At 59.8% G+C, this 15,525-nt stretch overlaps 1 protein-coding gene across 19 annotated transcripts in view; it reads right to left on the reverse strand.

The window, feature by feature from the left end:
• CACNA1B (calcium voltage-gated channel subunit alpha1 B) overlaps nucleotides 1-15,401 on the reverse strand; it is a 235,782-nt gene extending 220,381 nt beyond the window's left edge. For 13 of the 19 annotated variants that reach the window (XR_005196468.1, XR_005196467.1, XM_037730270.1 and 10 more), the window contains exons 1-3: nucleotides 15,001-15,337; nucleotides 14,080-14,185; nucleotides 10,339-10,478 (exon numbers count right to left, since the gene is read on the reverse strand). Coding sequence is in view for 17 of the 19 variants with exons in the window: in XM_037730270.1 (XP_037586198.1) it covers nucleotides 10,339-10,478; nucleotides 14,080-14,185; nucleotides 15,001-15,284 (530 nt within the window). In the remaining 2 variants the exon portion in view is untranslated. Of the gene's footprint in view, nucleotides 1-10,338; nucleotides 10,479-14,079; nucleotides 14,186-15,000 lie in introns of all 19 variants that reach the window. The other 6 variants (XM_037730269.1, XM_037730268.1, XM_017505594.2 and 3 more) reach the window with 2 other exon arrangements.
• Between the last annotated feature and the right edge of the window lie 124 nt (nucleotides 15,402-15,525).

The following is a 15,525-nucleotide window of genomic DNA, read 5'->3' on the forward strand; positions in this document are numbered from 1 at the left end:
AAAACTACAGACCCATATCAAAAAAAAAAAAAAAAAAAAAAATCCTTAACAAAATTCTAGCAAATAGGCTTCAGCAATATCAGAAGAATTACATACCATGACCATGTCTATTTCAGGGATGTATGGCTAGTTCAGTACTCAAAAAATCATTATACACATGATCGTGCCAATGCGAAAAAAGCATTTGGTAAAATCTAACAGTCATTTACTGCAATAGCACTTGGAAAACTAGAACAGAGGGAAACTGCCTCAACTTAATAAAGAGCAACTACAAAAACCCACCGCTAACATTATTCCTAATGGTCCCTCCTTAAATCAGGGACAAAGCAGCCATGCCCCTCACCACAGCACTCTCTTCAGCAGAGCACTAGAAGTTCTAGTAAATGCTTACTAAGGTAAGAAGGGAAAGGCATTCAGATTTGACGAGAAGAAACAAAACCGCTTCTCTTTGCAGATTACATGTTTGTCAACATAGGAAATTCCAGAGAATGTACAAATAAATTGTCCTAGAACTACTAACGAGTTAGTTCCACAAGGTTGTAGGATACATGATGAACATATAGAAATCCATGGTTTTTATATATACCAGCAATGGACATACAGATACCAAAATTTTAAATACAATACCATCTATAATCACACAAAATAAAAGAAATACTTAGATGTAAATGTAACAAAACACGTACAGGACTTGTACCCTTAAAACTGCAAAATGTTGATGAAAGCAATCAAAGATCTACATAAATGGGAGGCCCAGACCATGTTCCTAGATTGGCAGACTTAACACAGTAAAAACGTTCACTCTTTCCAAACTAACACACAGGTTTTATATAATTCCTATCAATATTTTTTGTATATGATGACAAGATAATTCTAAAACTTATATAAAAGACAAAGAAACTAGAATGGCTAAAATAATTTAAAAGAAAAAGAACAAACTCAGAGGAGTAAGTCTACCCAATTTCAAGCCTTATTACGTAACTACAGTGGCTAGGACTTGTGGTACGAGGGACAGACACACAGGTCAATGGAATGGAATAAAGAACCCAGAAATAGATCCAGACAAGCATGCCCAGTTGATTGTTGATAAGAGCACAAAAGCAATCCAATGGAACAAATATAGCCCTTTCAACAAATGGTACTGGTGTAACTGGACATCCACAGGCAAAAAACAAAACAAACTCCTCAACCTAAACCTCACAGCTGATACACGTAAAATGTAAACTGACAAAACTTTTAGCAAAAGAAAATCACAGGAAAAATCTTCATGCTCTAGGCTGGCAAAGAGTTCTCACCACAAGCCCCATCTACAAAAGGAAAAACTGACAAACTGGACTTCATCAAAATTTAGAAGTTTTGCTCTGCGAAAGTTTCTATTAAGAAAATGGGCTCTCTGCTCCTCCTGTTGGACAGAAGCCGCAGCCCTGAGACACCATGGGAAGGTGAAGGTCGGAGTCAACGGATTTGGTCATACTGGGCACCTGGTCACCAGGGCTGCTTTTAGCTCTGGTAACGTGGATATTGTCGCATCAGTGATTCCTTTCACTGACCTCAACTACACGGTCTACACGTTCCAGTATGATTCCACCTATGGCAAATTCCATGGCACCGTCCAGGCTGAGAACGGGAAGCTTGTCATCAACAGAAATCCCATCACCATCTTCCAGGAGCAAGATCCCTCCAAAATCAAGTGGGGTGATGCTGGTGCTGAGTACATGGGGGAGTCCACTGGCGTCTTCACCACCATGGAGAAGGCTGGCGCTCACTTGCAGGGGAAGCCAAAAGGGTCATCATCTCTGCCACCTCTGCTGATGCCCCCATGTTCGTGATGGGTGTGAACCATGAGAAGCATGACAACAGCCTCAAGATCATCAGCAATGCCTCCTGTACCACCAACTGCTTAGCTCCCCTGGCCAAGGTCATCCATGACAACTTTGGTATTGTGGAAGGACTCGTGACCACAGTCCATGCCATCACTGCCATCCAGAAGACTGTGGATGGCCCCTCTGGGAAACTGTGGTGTGACAGCCGTGGGGCTCTCCAGAACATCATCCCTGCCTCTACTGGTGCTGCCAAGGCCGTGGGCAAGGTCACCTCTGAGCTGAACAGGAAGCTCACTGGCATGGCCTTCCGCGTCCCCACTGCCAACATGTCAGTGGTGGACCTGACCTGCCATCTGGAAAAACCTGCCAAATATGACAACTTCAAGAAGGTGGTGAAGCAGGCATTGGAGGCCCCCTCAAGGACATCACAGGCTTCACTGAGCACCAGGTAGTGTCCTCCGACTTCAACAGCGACACCCACTCTTCCACCTTCGATGCTGGGGATGGCATTGCCCTCAACGACCACTTTGTTAAGCCCATTTCCTGGTATGACAATGAATTTGGCTACAGCAACAGGGTGGTGGACCTCATGTCCCACCATGGCCTCCAAGGAGTAAGACCCCTGGACCACCAGCCCCAGCAAGAGCACGAAAGGAAGAGAGGCCCTCACTGCTGGGGAGTCCCTGCCACACACACGGAGTCCCCCACCACATTGAATTGTGCCTCCTCACAGTTTCCATGCAGACCCCTTGAAGAGGGAGGGGACTAGGGAGCCCCACCTTGTCGTGTACCATCAATAAAGTCTCCTGTTTTTTCTGACTGCCCTGCCGGCCTGCCCCATCCCTCCCACACTGTCCCCTGGGAACTGGGCCCTGGGCTGAGACTCCCTTAACTCTCTCAGCTTACTCCAGCCTCACAGCCTCCAGCCCTGCCACTCACTGTCCTTACCACAAGCTCCCCAGACCCAAACCGCTCCAGCTACTGGGGCAGGAAATCCAGCCTCCGACTGACCCTCTTGAGGGGACCCCTGAGGAGAAGGGTGTGGAGGGACGGTGCACACCTGCAGAACCGCCCGCCCGGGAGCCCGGCCTGCAGTCACTGTCGAGAGGAGAGACTAGGAGCCCAGAGTGGGTCCTGGGCCACAGGGACTTCGCAGTTGGCAGAACACATACACTGGCGGGGCCGGGCCCTGGCTCCATCGTGCCCAGCAAGCTCCTGGCCCATATCAGGGACATATGAATAAAGAACTGACCACCAGGTCCAAGCCCCGCTTGCCTCGGGACAGCAGTCCGGACCCCCATGAATGACAAAATTCCTCTGGGTTGAACTGAAACCAGTGTATGTGTTCTGCCAACTGCGAAGTCCCTGTGGCCCAGGACCCACTCTGGGCTCCTAGTCTCTCCTCTCGACAGTGACTGCGGGCCGGGCTCCCGGGCGGGCAGTTCTGCAGGTGTGCACCGTCCCTCCACACCCTTCTCCTCAGGGGTCCCCTCAAGAGGGTCAGTCGGAGGCTGGATTTCCTGCCCCAGTAGCTGCTCCCTTCTCTCCCACCCATGTCCGCCTCCCCCTGGGAAAGTCTGTGGTATCCGAGAGCAGCCCTGAGCCTGGGCTCCTTCTGTCCCCCAGGCCACCTGGTGAAAGATTTGCAGAGAGGCCAACCCTCCCTCGGGTCTGCTGTGCCAGGCCAGGCGTATGAGAGACCCAGGTGTCTGCAGTGCTGACCCGATGTCCGTGCAGCAAGCCAGCCCCACGCTGCTTCTACCCAGGGAGTCTCCAGGTTTGGGCTCCTCAGGCATCTCCTACCTGACTCATAGCACACACAGAGATATGGAGACCCCAGAGAAGACCCCACAGGACTGGAGCCTGAGGCCAGGGTCAGTCTCCCACACACAGCACAGCCAAGCCCCGCACAGGTCTCACGCCCAGCCAGTGTGAACTCCCACCTCACACAGAATCAGGAGACCCTAGGTGCTCCCTGCAGGCCCAGTTCTGCCCTCCAGTCCAGGAGAATGTTAAGAACCCTGAATCGCAGGAAGAAGTAGACAGAGAGAGAGGGAGGGGGCACAGAGAAAGGGAGTAGGGGTGTGAGCCAGGCCCTCTATAAAGACCCAGCCAGGGGTGTGTGCTGAAGAGGGGGCTGGGATCCCACCCTATCAGAGCAGTGCCAGGCCTATCCCCAGGATGCAGAGGCCACTGTCAGGAAGGGACACAGGGTCCAAGATGAGCAGCCACCTCCCGCTGCCCCACCTGGCCCTCACAGCCACACCACGTTGACTGCACGTGGGCAGGGGCCCTGCACTGTGGGTTCTCAGTGACACCACAGGACCAGGGGTCTGTGGAGTCCCTGGCCAGGTGATGCCTGGAGTGACCCCAGCCCCAGCCCCAGAACACGGAGGCACTCCCTGCTTTCCAGGGACCGCTTATCAGAACTCAGCCCCTGCTCCACTGGTTTTGGCCACAGTGGGGGTGAGCGAGGCAGGGTCAGGGCCTACAAAGGCCACTTCCAGCCTCAGGCAGGGAAGCGGAGAGGACATCTGGCAAACCCCAGCCTGACCCAGCACCAGGGGTCGGGAGGCTGAGCTTCCGGCAGGGCTGTAGACCCAAGACTGAGGCAGAGAGCCTGGCGCAGAGGAGCTCAGCATGGCGTGGACACATCCAGCTCAGTCCACTCCCAAACGTGTCCTGGCCACTCAGCAGTGTTTCGTCACCTGTGTTCAGACACAATGTCGGGTTACCTTACGGGAAGGCAGTGTCCGTGGGCTGCACATTTGCACATGGCCACTACTCCTGGGTGGACCCTCCTTGCCCGTGGGGACCATCCGTGGAGCCCTCAGCTGGGCCTGGCTCTCCCTGCGCCCCAGAAGTGCCTGCCACCACCTGAGTTGGCCTGCATCCACAAAGCCCAAGAGAACAGGAGGCCACAGCAGTCACCCAGTGGCTGACAGCCGACCCAGGAAGCTCAGGGTCAGCACTGCTTTGGCCCCTGAGCTCCGTCGACCAGACTCGCTCCCAGTGCCACAGCCACACACCCCCTCTTCACCCCACAGGAGGCCGGATCCAGGGAGGATGCTGGGCTCTAATTACATGTCCTGGAAAGAGATCCCAGTTTAATTTAGACTAAAACAAGAAGCTGTGGTTGGAAATGTCCCCCGGAGAGCCACCTGCCTGAGCCAGGACACATTTCTCTGAAGTCCCCAAGGACAATGAACGGAAGCACCAGGCTGGAGCCATGACAGGGGTGGGGACGTCTGGGGCTTCTGGGCTCTGGGGGCCCTGACTTGTCGACCTGCCCCTGACCCCCAGGTGGAACCAGCCCCACAGCCAGAGGCTGTGACAGTGGCTTCCTGAGGGGCCTGGGAGGGCAGAGGCAGAGACGTGGGGACAGGACTGTGAGCATGGCCATGTGTGAGACTGGCTGGGACACAGAAGGGGAAGGCACCTGTGCCGATGGGTGACGGACTCTGGAGGTGCCACGGGGCTTCCTGTGGGTTCTACATTCTTGAGGCATCAGAGCCAACCTACAGTGCCCTCCAGCGCCACTCCCAGTCCAAGCCCTCAACAATCCCACCTGGATCACCGCTTCCGGCTCCCACTCTTCCTCTACTGTCTACACCGTGCCCCCAGCACCCGTCAGGAGTCAGTAGGGCCACACCCATACTCAGAGCCCTCCCACACCCAAGCCAAGGCCCACCCTGCCCCTGCCACCCTCACAGCCTCTCCCCTGCTGGAGCTGCTTCCCAGGGGCCACCCGATCCCAGCAGAAGGACATGCTTCACCCGACTGACTGCGGCACTCACCGCCCGCCTCTTCCAGGAGGACACAGCCTGAGAGAGGGCAGGAGAAGCCTGTCTTGTGCACTGCTATGTCCCCAGCAACTGGAACAGGACGAGGAGGTAGCAGCTGCGCTTGACGAGCCCCTTCCTAAGGAAGCGGTGAATGGACGACAACGGGGCTGGGAGGAGGCAGAGGCTGGAACGGCACGGGGAAGAGCTACCAGTCCGCACACCCACGCATTCGCTCCCTCCTCGGTCTCACTTCTTCCCACCCCATCTCAGCGGATGGACTTGCTTCTAAATTCAGTGGAAACTCAGACGCGGTGAGAGGAGGACTTCCACGCCACCCCTCCCACGTGTGCTGGCCTAAGCACCCCCGGAGGTCCTGGACTCTGCTTCCCTCATGGCTCCCGGGCTGTCCCCTTCCTGCCCACACAGTCCACTTGTCCTTCCCTCCTGGACTACACATACAGCATGGATGGGCTGTAAACCTCCAACTTCATAAAACCGTCCTGGCCTCCATCTCCCTCCTGCCCCTGCCCCAGCTCTCTGCCTCACTTTGCTGTAAAACTCTCTGAAAGACACGCATGGCCTGCAGGTGTCCACCACAAGCCCTCTCCTCCCATTCCCAACAAGCCCCCGCCGCCACCACACGGCCAGCCCAGCTCCTGCCTCAGACCCATGGGGCTCAGCGCATAGCTCCGGGTTCTCTCGTGGCCTCTGCAGAGCAGAGCATGCTCTTCCTTCCTAAAACTCCATCTACAGCCAGGCCACACCTCTGCTGCTCTGCCCACTGCACCGCCAGCTGCAGCCTATAAGCCCAGGTGCCCTGGTCTCCATCACAGGGCAGCTCTTCCTCCCCGCTCCCCATTCTCTGGGGATCCCGTGTGGTCTCAAGTTCTGAAGATAACAGAAACACCCACGTCCTTCAAATTGCTGCCTCGAGCCACACCACGGGGTCACTCACCCCTCATGCCCTTCGGTCCTTCCTCTGACTACCACATGCAAAGTGGCACCCCCAGACCTGCACCCTGCATGCTGTATCCCATCTTTTATGTGGGGAAAAAAGCACAGAACTCATCACCATCACTCATCCATCCATGTGCTGACTGCTCTCGCTAAGCACCACACTGCACCGGGCTACAAGGAACATAGGCCTGGAGGTGTCTTGTCCCCAGAACACGGTCCACTGGGCAGAGTTCAGCTGGCTTCATTCAGTCCTGAGTCCTCAGCACCCGGAAGAGGCTCCATAAACACTGGTGAATGGATGATGAGCAGGATGAGGGCAGCCCGCCTGGCTGGACGGACACAGGGCCAGAGAGCTGAGCAGAGGGCAGGATGGTAGATGGGGCATAGGCATGGACGGGAGGGCAGACGGAACCAGGGAAGCAGCCACCTTCCCACCTCCTCCCCACAGCCTGAGGTCCTGGCACTCAGCGGGGATCATACTGGGGTGAGCGGCTGGAGGCCCCCACATCGGACACCAGGCCCCCGCCCTCATCCCAGGCCCATTCTGTGTGGGTAGCTGGCTCAGCCCCGACCCCATCCAGGTAGCACAGTGCTCTTAGAAGCAGGGGAGGGAACGCCTCGCTCCTGGGCCCAGAATCTCTCTTGGCAAATGGTCTGCTCAGACAGCCACAGGAGACAGCCAGCTGCCAGGAGCCCTCCTGAAAATGAGGCAGAGTCCCGTGGCAGAGGCCTAGTCACTGTGTCCTCATCCCAGCCCAAGGGAGTCAGAGGAGTTTCAGGTGGCCAGACATGGGCTGACCCAGCCAGGAGCAGGGCCAGCAACTGAGGGCCTCGAGGCCCCAGGCACACACAAGGGCAGGAAGCCGCCAGCAGCCCTCACAGGCCTGGGGGTTCTCAGGAGCACCCTCTGATCTTCACAGGCCCTCCAGGCTGGAACCCCGTCCCAGGCCCCACATCTGCTCCCCAGGGCATCAGGGGCTCAGCGACATGAGAAACTGCAGCACCCCCACACCCCAGACGCACACATCCAGGCTAACAGAGGGTGCCCCAAAGTCCTGGGAAAGAAGCAAAGTGGAGATGGAAGGGCCCTCCCAGGTGAGAACACGGAAAGCACCTGCCTCTCCTCCCAGGTGAGAACACCGAGGCTCAGATGCTCCCCAGGCAGCGGGAAGCATGGGCCCAGGGCTCCCCCACAGCTCCACACCAGCTCCAGGAGCAGAGCAGCCCCAGCCGGCCTCTGAGGGCACACCAGGCTTTGCCAAGCAACAGATCAGGGTGTCTGCCTCTTCCTCCAGCCCTCTGAGCACCAACTGAATAAACCCTAATTAAAAACAACAAAGTAACAAGAAAGCCACCCACTACCCACAGGCCCTTGGCTCAGAGGGGTGAGGTGAGGGCTCCTCCCTGAGCCCCTCAAGGACCAGCACTTGCCCCACAATGGACCCAGCCATCTCCATGCACAGACACACACACAGGGCTCACGTGTCCCCAGGTGCCCCAAGCGGGAGCAGCAGAGCAGCTCCCCCACATGACTTGGGGCCAGCATGTGGCCCCATGGGACACAGATCACCTCCCACCTGGGGTTCCCCACACAACCCAGGCTGCCTTGAGGGAAGATGTGTGGAGGCGGAGGAACCTGGAAGCCACCCCAGCAACGCCCAGCCCTGCCGCAGACACAGGAGAGCAGAGACATACCCAAGCAAAGGGAAAGAAGGGTGTTAGAAAAAACAAGAGGGAGAGGCAGAGAGATACCAAGACACCAAGAGGGCCAGAGCCAGAGTGTGCAGAGTAGACAAAGGGCTAGACAGCAGAGTGGGAGGAGAAGGGAGGGGAGAGGAGGGAGGGGAAGAGGGAGAAGAGGGAGCAGGGAGGGAAGAGAGACCAAGAGAGAAACGGAGGAGGGAGGCGGAAGGGTGAGGGGGAGAAGGGGCAGGGGAGGAGGAGCAGCCCTGGGCGCTGTCTTTGTGCACTGGGAGATCCAGCGGTCCTGCCCAGGGCTTGGTGCGGCTCCTCCTGGCCTAGCGCCCACATGCTCAGCACCATGGACAGTGCCCCCATGAGGCCAGGTCCTGCGGCCTCCACCCAGCTTCCACCCCACGGGCCTGCACCCCTCAACACTGTTTATACCCCAACAATTCATTACTTAAGCAGATGCTCGCTGCCCCCTCCTGGGTGCCCGCCCCAAGTGAAGCTCTAGGGACCCCTGAAAAATTAGACGCTGTTGTCTTCAGGGACTCGTGTCCACAGGGAGAAAGAGAGGTAAACAGCTACAATGATTCCGGGGCCACCTCCAGGAGTGCTCACTGGACATGGAAGCGCCCAGTCCTTTGGGGGCCACGCTCTCCACCAGCCACCTCCCACCCTAGCCCCCAACAGGCATCGCTGGTGGAACTGCAGACTCCCACAGGGCCTTCCATAAATTCTGCCACAGGGCCACGCTGCAGAAAGGCACAGAAGCCACCCCAACACTGCTGGGCCCAGCACATCACAGACAGCTCTGGGGGCCAAGTCTTCCATGGGACCCCCCCAAGCTCAGTTCTGCAAACACTGCCCCCACCCGGCAGGGGCTGGCCCCAGGCTCAGGAGCAGGAGAGCAGATGGGGGCAGCACCCCAGGATCCAGCAGGCAATGTGGGGCTCCCTCCAAGGGCCTCACCCAAGAGCCCAGAGGCCATGTGGCTGACTGCTTCTTCCTCACACACACAGCCTTGGAGGCATGAGCTCCAGACTCAAGGACGTCTACAGCCTCCTCCTTCCTCCTCTGCCATCAGCCCAAACACCCCTGCATATGCCTTCCTGTACACCAGGTGCCTCAGGAGTGTCACCGGGTCAGGACAGGGCTCTGGAAGGAGAACTCTCGCTTACTGTGGGGCCTGCTCCCTCCTCTTCCATCTGACGAGGCTCAGGAAGAGCAGACGGTGGTCCCTGGCCCAGCAGAGAGCCTCTGAGACTGGAGTTGTGCTAACACGCTCTGTGGGGGCAGCTCCCCAGGTACTCATTCACTCCCCCAGCCACCTCTCTCCACACCAGAGCCACAGCAGCCCAGCCCAGCCTTCTGCCTGGCCGGCCAGAGAACCAGGAAAGAAGACAGCACAGTGCCCACTGCACAGGTTGGGAGCTGACACCCGGCAGGGTGGGGTGCAGAGCCCTGGGCCCGAGCCCCCACCCAGCCCCGCCTGGGTCCACTTTCTAGACCTCTGGTTATTCTGGGAATTGTGAGCTGTTGTTGCAGAAAGTGGCTGAGGGGAAACTGCCGAAGCACCTTCCTGGTGTTGGGAGCTGTGAAAGTGCTTGACACGCACAGCCTCATCCCGGGCAGCGTGAGGGCTCCGAGGTGGACACCACAGCTTAGGGACAGAACTCAAAATGCCAAGTGCCCCTCCCAGACCACAGGCTTGGGTGACGCTGGACGTCCAGCCCTCCTCCTCCCTGGGAAACCCCTCACCTGGGCAACAAAGCTGCCTCCAGCAGGTACCATGCTGGCTCAGGCCAGCCATGGACACTGGTGGCCCCTGGCCTGTGGGCTCTGCAAGCCAGTGCCTCCTGTGGACAGGTCACTGTGACCCTCCCTTTAGCAAGAAATGCAGCACTGGCACCTCTGGGAGAAGCACCCCCATCCCACACAGGAAGACAAACATTTTCTCACACTCATTCATCTCCAGCAGGGCCATGGGGGACCTCAGCGAGGAGACTGCAGTGCCCAGCCCGGCAGCACAACCGAGCTTCCGACAGCAAGCACCCGGCCACTCAGCCTCCCAGCCTCAGCCTGCCTACCCTGTGAGGACAACCACGAAGTCCATGACATTCCAGCCGTTCCGCAGGTAAGAGCCCTTGTGGAAGACAAAGCCCAGAGCGATGATTTTGATCCCTGCCTCGAAGCAAAAGATCCCGATGAAATAGGGCTCCGTGTCGTCCTAGGGGAAGCACAGAACAGAGGTCACCCTGGCCCCCACCCGGTGCAGCGGCAGACAGATGGTTGGTGAGGACCCCACCCCACTGTGCGGTGGCCACAGCCATCGTGAGGGTTTGACACGCCTCACCTTGTCCCCAATACCCTGCAGATTCTCCAGAGTGCCATTCCCATCACTGAGCCTGCTTGCTGTCTGCATGTGTCCCCTAATGGGATGCACCACTGTTTACAACAGCAACGTCCCAGTCATGCTGGGGGCCCCTCATGCCTCCCACCCTGACATCTCTGCTTCTGCCCATGTCACAGTGGTGCCCCAGCCTCCCTGCTAGCACCACGCATGGGCCTTGCTTCAGGGAAGACAGTGATGTAACAGTACTAGTTATGGGTACTTATCAAGTAGTTTTTTGTGTAGTAACTAGGGTGATCCTTTAACACCCCATGAGGTCATCCCCAATCCAACATGAGGGAGACAGAAAGCACAGAAATGCCCAAGACCCAGGCAGAGGCCACAGCAGCCTCTGGGTGGGAGCCTGGGCTCCAGCCCCTGCACACGGCTGCCTGGATACCGCTCGGGTTTTCTTGAACTGAGTTCAGGCCCTACTTATGCATTCGACATGCACCCAAATAACCAGAACATGCACATCTCAACAGAAAAAAGAAAAACAGAAACAGAGAGCATAACCTCGGCCCTGAGGGTGCCAAGCGATGACTGCCACATCTGTGAGGACCCTGGAGGCAGCAAGCCTGTCCAGGCCTGAGGCTGGGAGCCACCCTGGGCTCAAACCTCAGAGAGCCAAGCCTCCCAGAGGGTGTGGCACCTGCAGGCAGGGCTTCCGCAGCTGGATTTTGAGAAAGGCATCCAGGTGGAGGGAACAGTGCAGCAAAGGAATGAAGACAGCTGATCCTAGAAACATCCCTTTCCTGCACCCCAGGCTGAGCTCCATCCAACAGCCTCTGAGCACGAGACAGCCGGGCCAGGCCCTTCCAGTGCTGAGTTGGAGGCAGCAAACAGGGTAGAGATGGGGCTGTGTGGAGCTTGGGGAGACCCCAAAGACTCCTCATGAGCACACAGGTAGAGCTGGCAGGGAAGCCCCCTGGGCAAGGCAAGCCCGGGCGGGGAGGGGGTGGGCCGAAGGAGCCGCATGTGCAGGGCTGGCACGGGGGTGTCGGACACCTGCACTCCAGGGCTGCTGCCTTAGGAAGCAGGTGAAGGGGTAGGGAGAGGAGGTCAGCTTCAAGGACCTCCCCTGAGGGTTCACCCTCAGGACTGTGGAGGTCACAGGAGGAAGCAGCTGCTCTGCCCTGCCAAGGAGGGGCCTGGGCTGCCGCAGAGCAGCCAGGCAAGGTAAGCTTCAGAAGTTCCACAGCCTGTTCCTTCCTCCCCAGGAAGCCGGGCTCTCCAGGGCTCTCCCGCATCTGACTCCTGCCTTACTCAGCCTGGGCTTCTCCTGCCCTGTGGTGGAGCTGGCCCAAGGCTTGGCTGGCAGTGCCTGGTGGAAGCTGCCGGCACCCAAGGGTCCCTCGTGACCCATGCTGACTCACAGTAGGGGATAAGGCCCATGTTCTTCCTGGCCTCAAGGCTTCTGGTCTAGTTTAGTTAAGAGGGACCCCTTTTCCCAAGGTGTAAGGTTGCTGACCATCAGCCACAGGGGAACAGTGGGGCCCCAGCAGACAGAGATCTTCACAGAAAACTCCTGGATGGAAAAGGGAACAGGCCAGATGCACCCTCGGCTGGGGAGGAGGCCCCACCCTGAGCCCTCTCCTCACAGCTCTGCCCTGCCCAGCCCCAGGCTGAGGGCTGGCTTGGGTGGGAGGGATGGGTGTGCAGGCAGCTTGGTGTTGCACTGCAGGCTGGGGCCTAGCTCAAGGCAGGTCCAGAGTCAATGGGTTGGTGGGAAACAGCCCCTGGAGGCAGGGAGCCAGGGAGGCCCCACCCAGGGCCAGGCACCACCCAGCCCCAGCCAGCTCTGTGGGCAGCAGCACAGCCTCCCGTCCATCCCAAGGGGCATTAATGGCTGGGCCTGCACACAGCACTGGGGTTGGCCAAGAGCTCCCCAGATCTCCAGGCTAGCCTAGAGCAGAAACATTCTGCAGTTTTCCCAACAGGTTAGCTGGCCACCCCTGACTCATGACCACAAAGCAAACCTTCCGACACCTGCGAGGCAGGAACTTGCATGGCTGGGCATGTGCCACCTGACAAGGCAGGACAGCTTTATCCTCCCTGCCTCTACCCTGGCCTGGCCCCTGGGCCTGCCTCCCTCTAACTCTGGCCCTGCCAGGCTTCCTGTGGCTTGGCATTCGAGGCTCCCCACCTGAACCCTCAGTTTCCCCTCATGCTCACCCTCTTCTCTGGCCTCCAGAGTGGGCACTTGCCAGAGCAGGGCCCTACCAGGCTCCTGCCCAAGTCCCCCACAGGGACCATGACTCACACCTGCCTCATGGTGAGGCTGGGCTGTCCACACTCCTCCTCCCTACCCTGCCCCAACCCAGTCTCCACTGTGCGTTCCAGACTGTGCTCCATGAAGACCTCCTCACCTCGGCCACCCATCCCTCATCTTCTGGTGCCCCACCTCCAGAATAGGCTCCCTGTCTCCCCTTCCCCACCCCTGGGCCTGCAGTGGCCTGGGTTCAAGAGGAGTTCAGGTTCAGGGCTAAAGTCTGAATAGCCCTTGACTCAAGACACTGAGGGTGGAGGGTGGAAGCCAAGGCTCAAGGGAAGAGGGAGTAGCTCCTGACACCCCAGAGAGGCCCTACACCCCCTGGGCCCACACTTGCTCTGCCTTCTGCCCACCCAGAAGCTCCAGTCTTTGGGTGCACTCAGAACCCAAACAAGGGGCCAGCCATGGGGAAGAGTGGGGGCTGGGGGACATGCCCTGACCTCAGTAACACTGCTCACCTCCAAAATGCTGCCATTCCTCTGACCCAGTCCCTCCAAAGACCCCATGGAGCTGGCCTTCCACCCCGCCTCCTGTTGAGCCCACAGAGGCCTTGCCCTGGCACCCCGACTCACACAGGCTCTATGCTACACCAGGGGCTACCACTGGGGCCTCTTGGCCAAAATCTAGTGACGGGTAAAAATGATTCAGAATGTAAGAGAAGGAATGCGTCCCACAGGACAGGGTGGCCCCCAGGAGAAGAGATTCCAAGCAGTTTCATACAAGACAACTTGGAGGGAGAGGCTCAGGGTTCCCACATCCAGGCCAAAGCCCTTCTCAGCCCAGCAGGGCACACGTGACTCTCAGAGCCAACCTTCGGAAGAAACAAATACCCCTTCCCCCTTCCCCGCCCCAGGTTTAGAACCTGGGTTCCTGGATCAAGGTCTAGCGTTGCAAGCCAGAACTGGCCATTGAGGTGCAGGGATAGCTCTTGGCACAAGGCAGACCGCCTGGGGGCGAACGTGGCCCCGCCCAGGGTTGAGCTGGTGACCCCAGCTGCCCTAGCCCTCGAGGGAGGTGTTATCCGCCAGGTCTTCTTTTTCCTTCAGCAGAGAGGGACCCTGCCCAGACCACCCTGCCCGAGAAAGCTGTGCTCACGCACAGATCCCAAAAGAGAGTGGAGTCGCGGCCTCCCCACCACCCCGCCCTCCGGCCCAGCCCGGCACTCACCAGCCGCTCGGACATGGGCGTCTTGTCCCCGTCAGGGAGGTGCTGCTCCAGGGCCAGCACGATGCAGTTGGCGATGATGGTGGCCAGGATCATGTACTCGAACGGAGTGTGTGGGTTAAGGAGTGGCCGGGAGGCGCGGCAGGGAGGGAGACATGAGGCCGAGACCAGCAGCGCCCAGTGCAGCAGCCACCGCCAGGCTGTCTCCGGAGGAGCTGAGACCACTGGGTCCGGAGACCCCCTCGGGCGGACGCGGCCAGGTCTCCCTCACTTCCCGCCCCCATCGCTAGGGGCGGCCGCAGGCGGGGCCTCAGCAGTCTGGGCCGCCAGACCCTCCGCACGCCCGAGCGGTACTCAGCACCGCGGACAGCGCCTCCGCCCTGGCTCCGCCCGGCTCCGGCGCCCCGAGGGGAGGGGGCCGAGCGCCCTCAGGCGAGGCTGGAGGGGGACCCCGCGCAGGCGCACGCTGCTCCCTCGACACGCAGCACATGGACCCACACGGCACGTGAACATACATGTAGCCCGCATCGCGAGCGCACGCACGCGCAACGCCGGGCTCCGGCTCGGCCCTCACACGCAGGCACCTGCAGCCAGGCGCGCGCACGGCCGCGTCCCCTCGGCGCTCGCACCTGCACGGACGCGGCTTCGCCCTCGGTGCCCTCCAGGCTGGCCGCGCGCTGTGCACCGACCAGGCTCCCCAGGACCCGGCGTGCGTCGGGACGAGAGCGGGGCAGAGGGGCTCCGCCCCGCGCCCGCCGCACTCACGGAAACGCTCCCGCTCCCGCCGCTCCGAGGGGCCCGGGGCTCTCTGCCCCCTCCTCGCCCAGCGCGGCGTCTCCCGGCGCCTCCCCGGGTCGCGCCCTCCTGGCCACCGGGAAGATGGCCCCCGCCCCGGCCCCCGCCCGGCCCCGCCCGGCAGGATATGGCCACTCCGTGATGCGCTTCGCGTATTTGCGGACGACGTTGTCCTCGCTGAAGACGAAGAGCGAGCGGTTGACGGTGAAGCAGTTCTGCTTGACCGGGATGGGGTTGTACAGCGCCATGGTCCGCGCGCGCTGCGCGATCGACTGCTTGTAGAGGACCCGCTGGCCGGGCTGCAGCCCCCCGGGGCCCGGGCCCCCCGCCCCGCCGGCCCCGCCGCCCCGGGCCCGCTCCCCGCCGCCGGGACCCCCATAGCGGCCGCCCAGCTCGTCCCCGAAGCGGACCATGGCTCCCGGGCCCCGCGTGCATCCCCGGCCCAGCGGCCCCGGCAGGGAGGGCGCGGAGCAGCAGCGGAGCCGCCCGGACCGCAGCAAACCTCGCCCGGCCCCGCCGCCGCCGCCGCCTCACCCGAGTCGGGGGCCCGCGCCACGCCCTATAAGGGGCTGGTCACGTGGCGCGCTCCGACCAATCCGCACCGGCCCCGCCCACCCGGCCGCGCCGGCCCCGCCCCGCGGCCGCCCCCGCCCC

Source organism: Cebus imitator, unplaced genomic scaffold, assembly GCF_001604975.1.
Source record: "Cebus imitator isolate Cc_AM_T3 unplaced genomic scaffold, Cebus_imitator-1.0 Scaffold339, whole genome shotgun sequence".
Classification (NCBI taxonomy): domain Eukaryota; kingdom Metazoa; phylum Chordata; class Mammalia; order Primates; family Cebidae; genus Cebus; species Cebus imitator.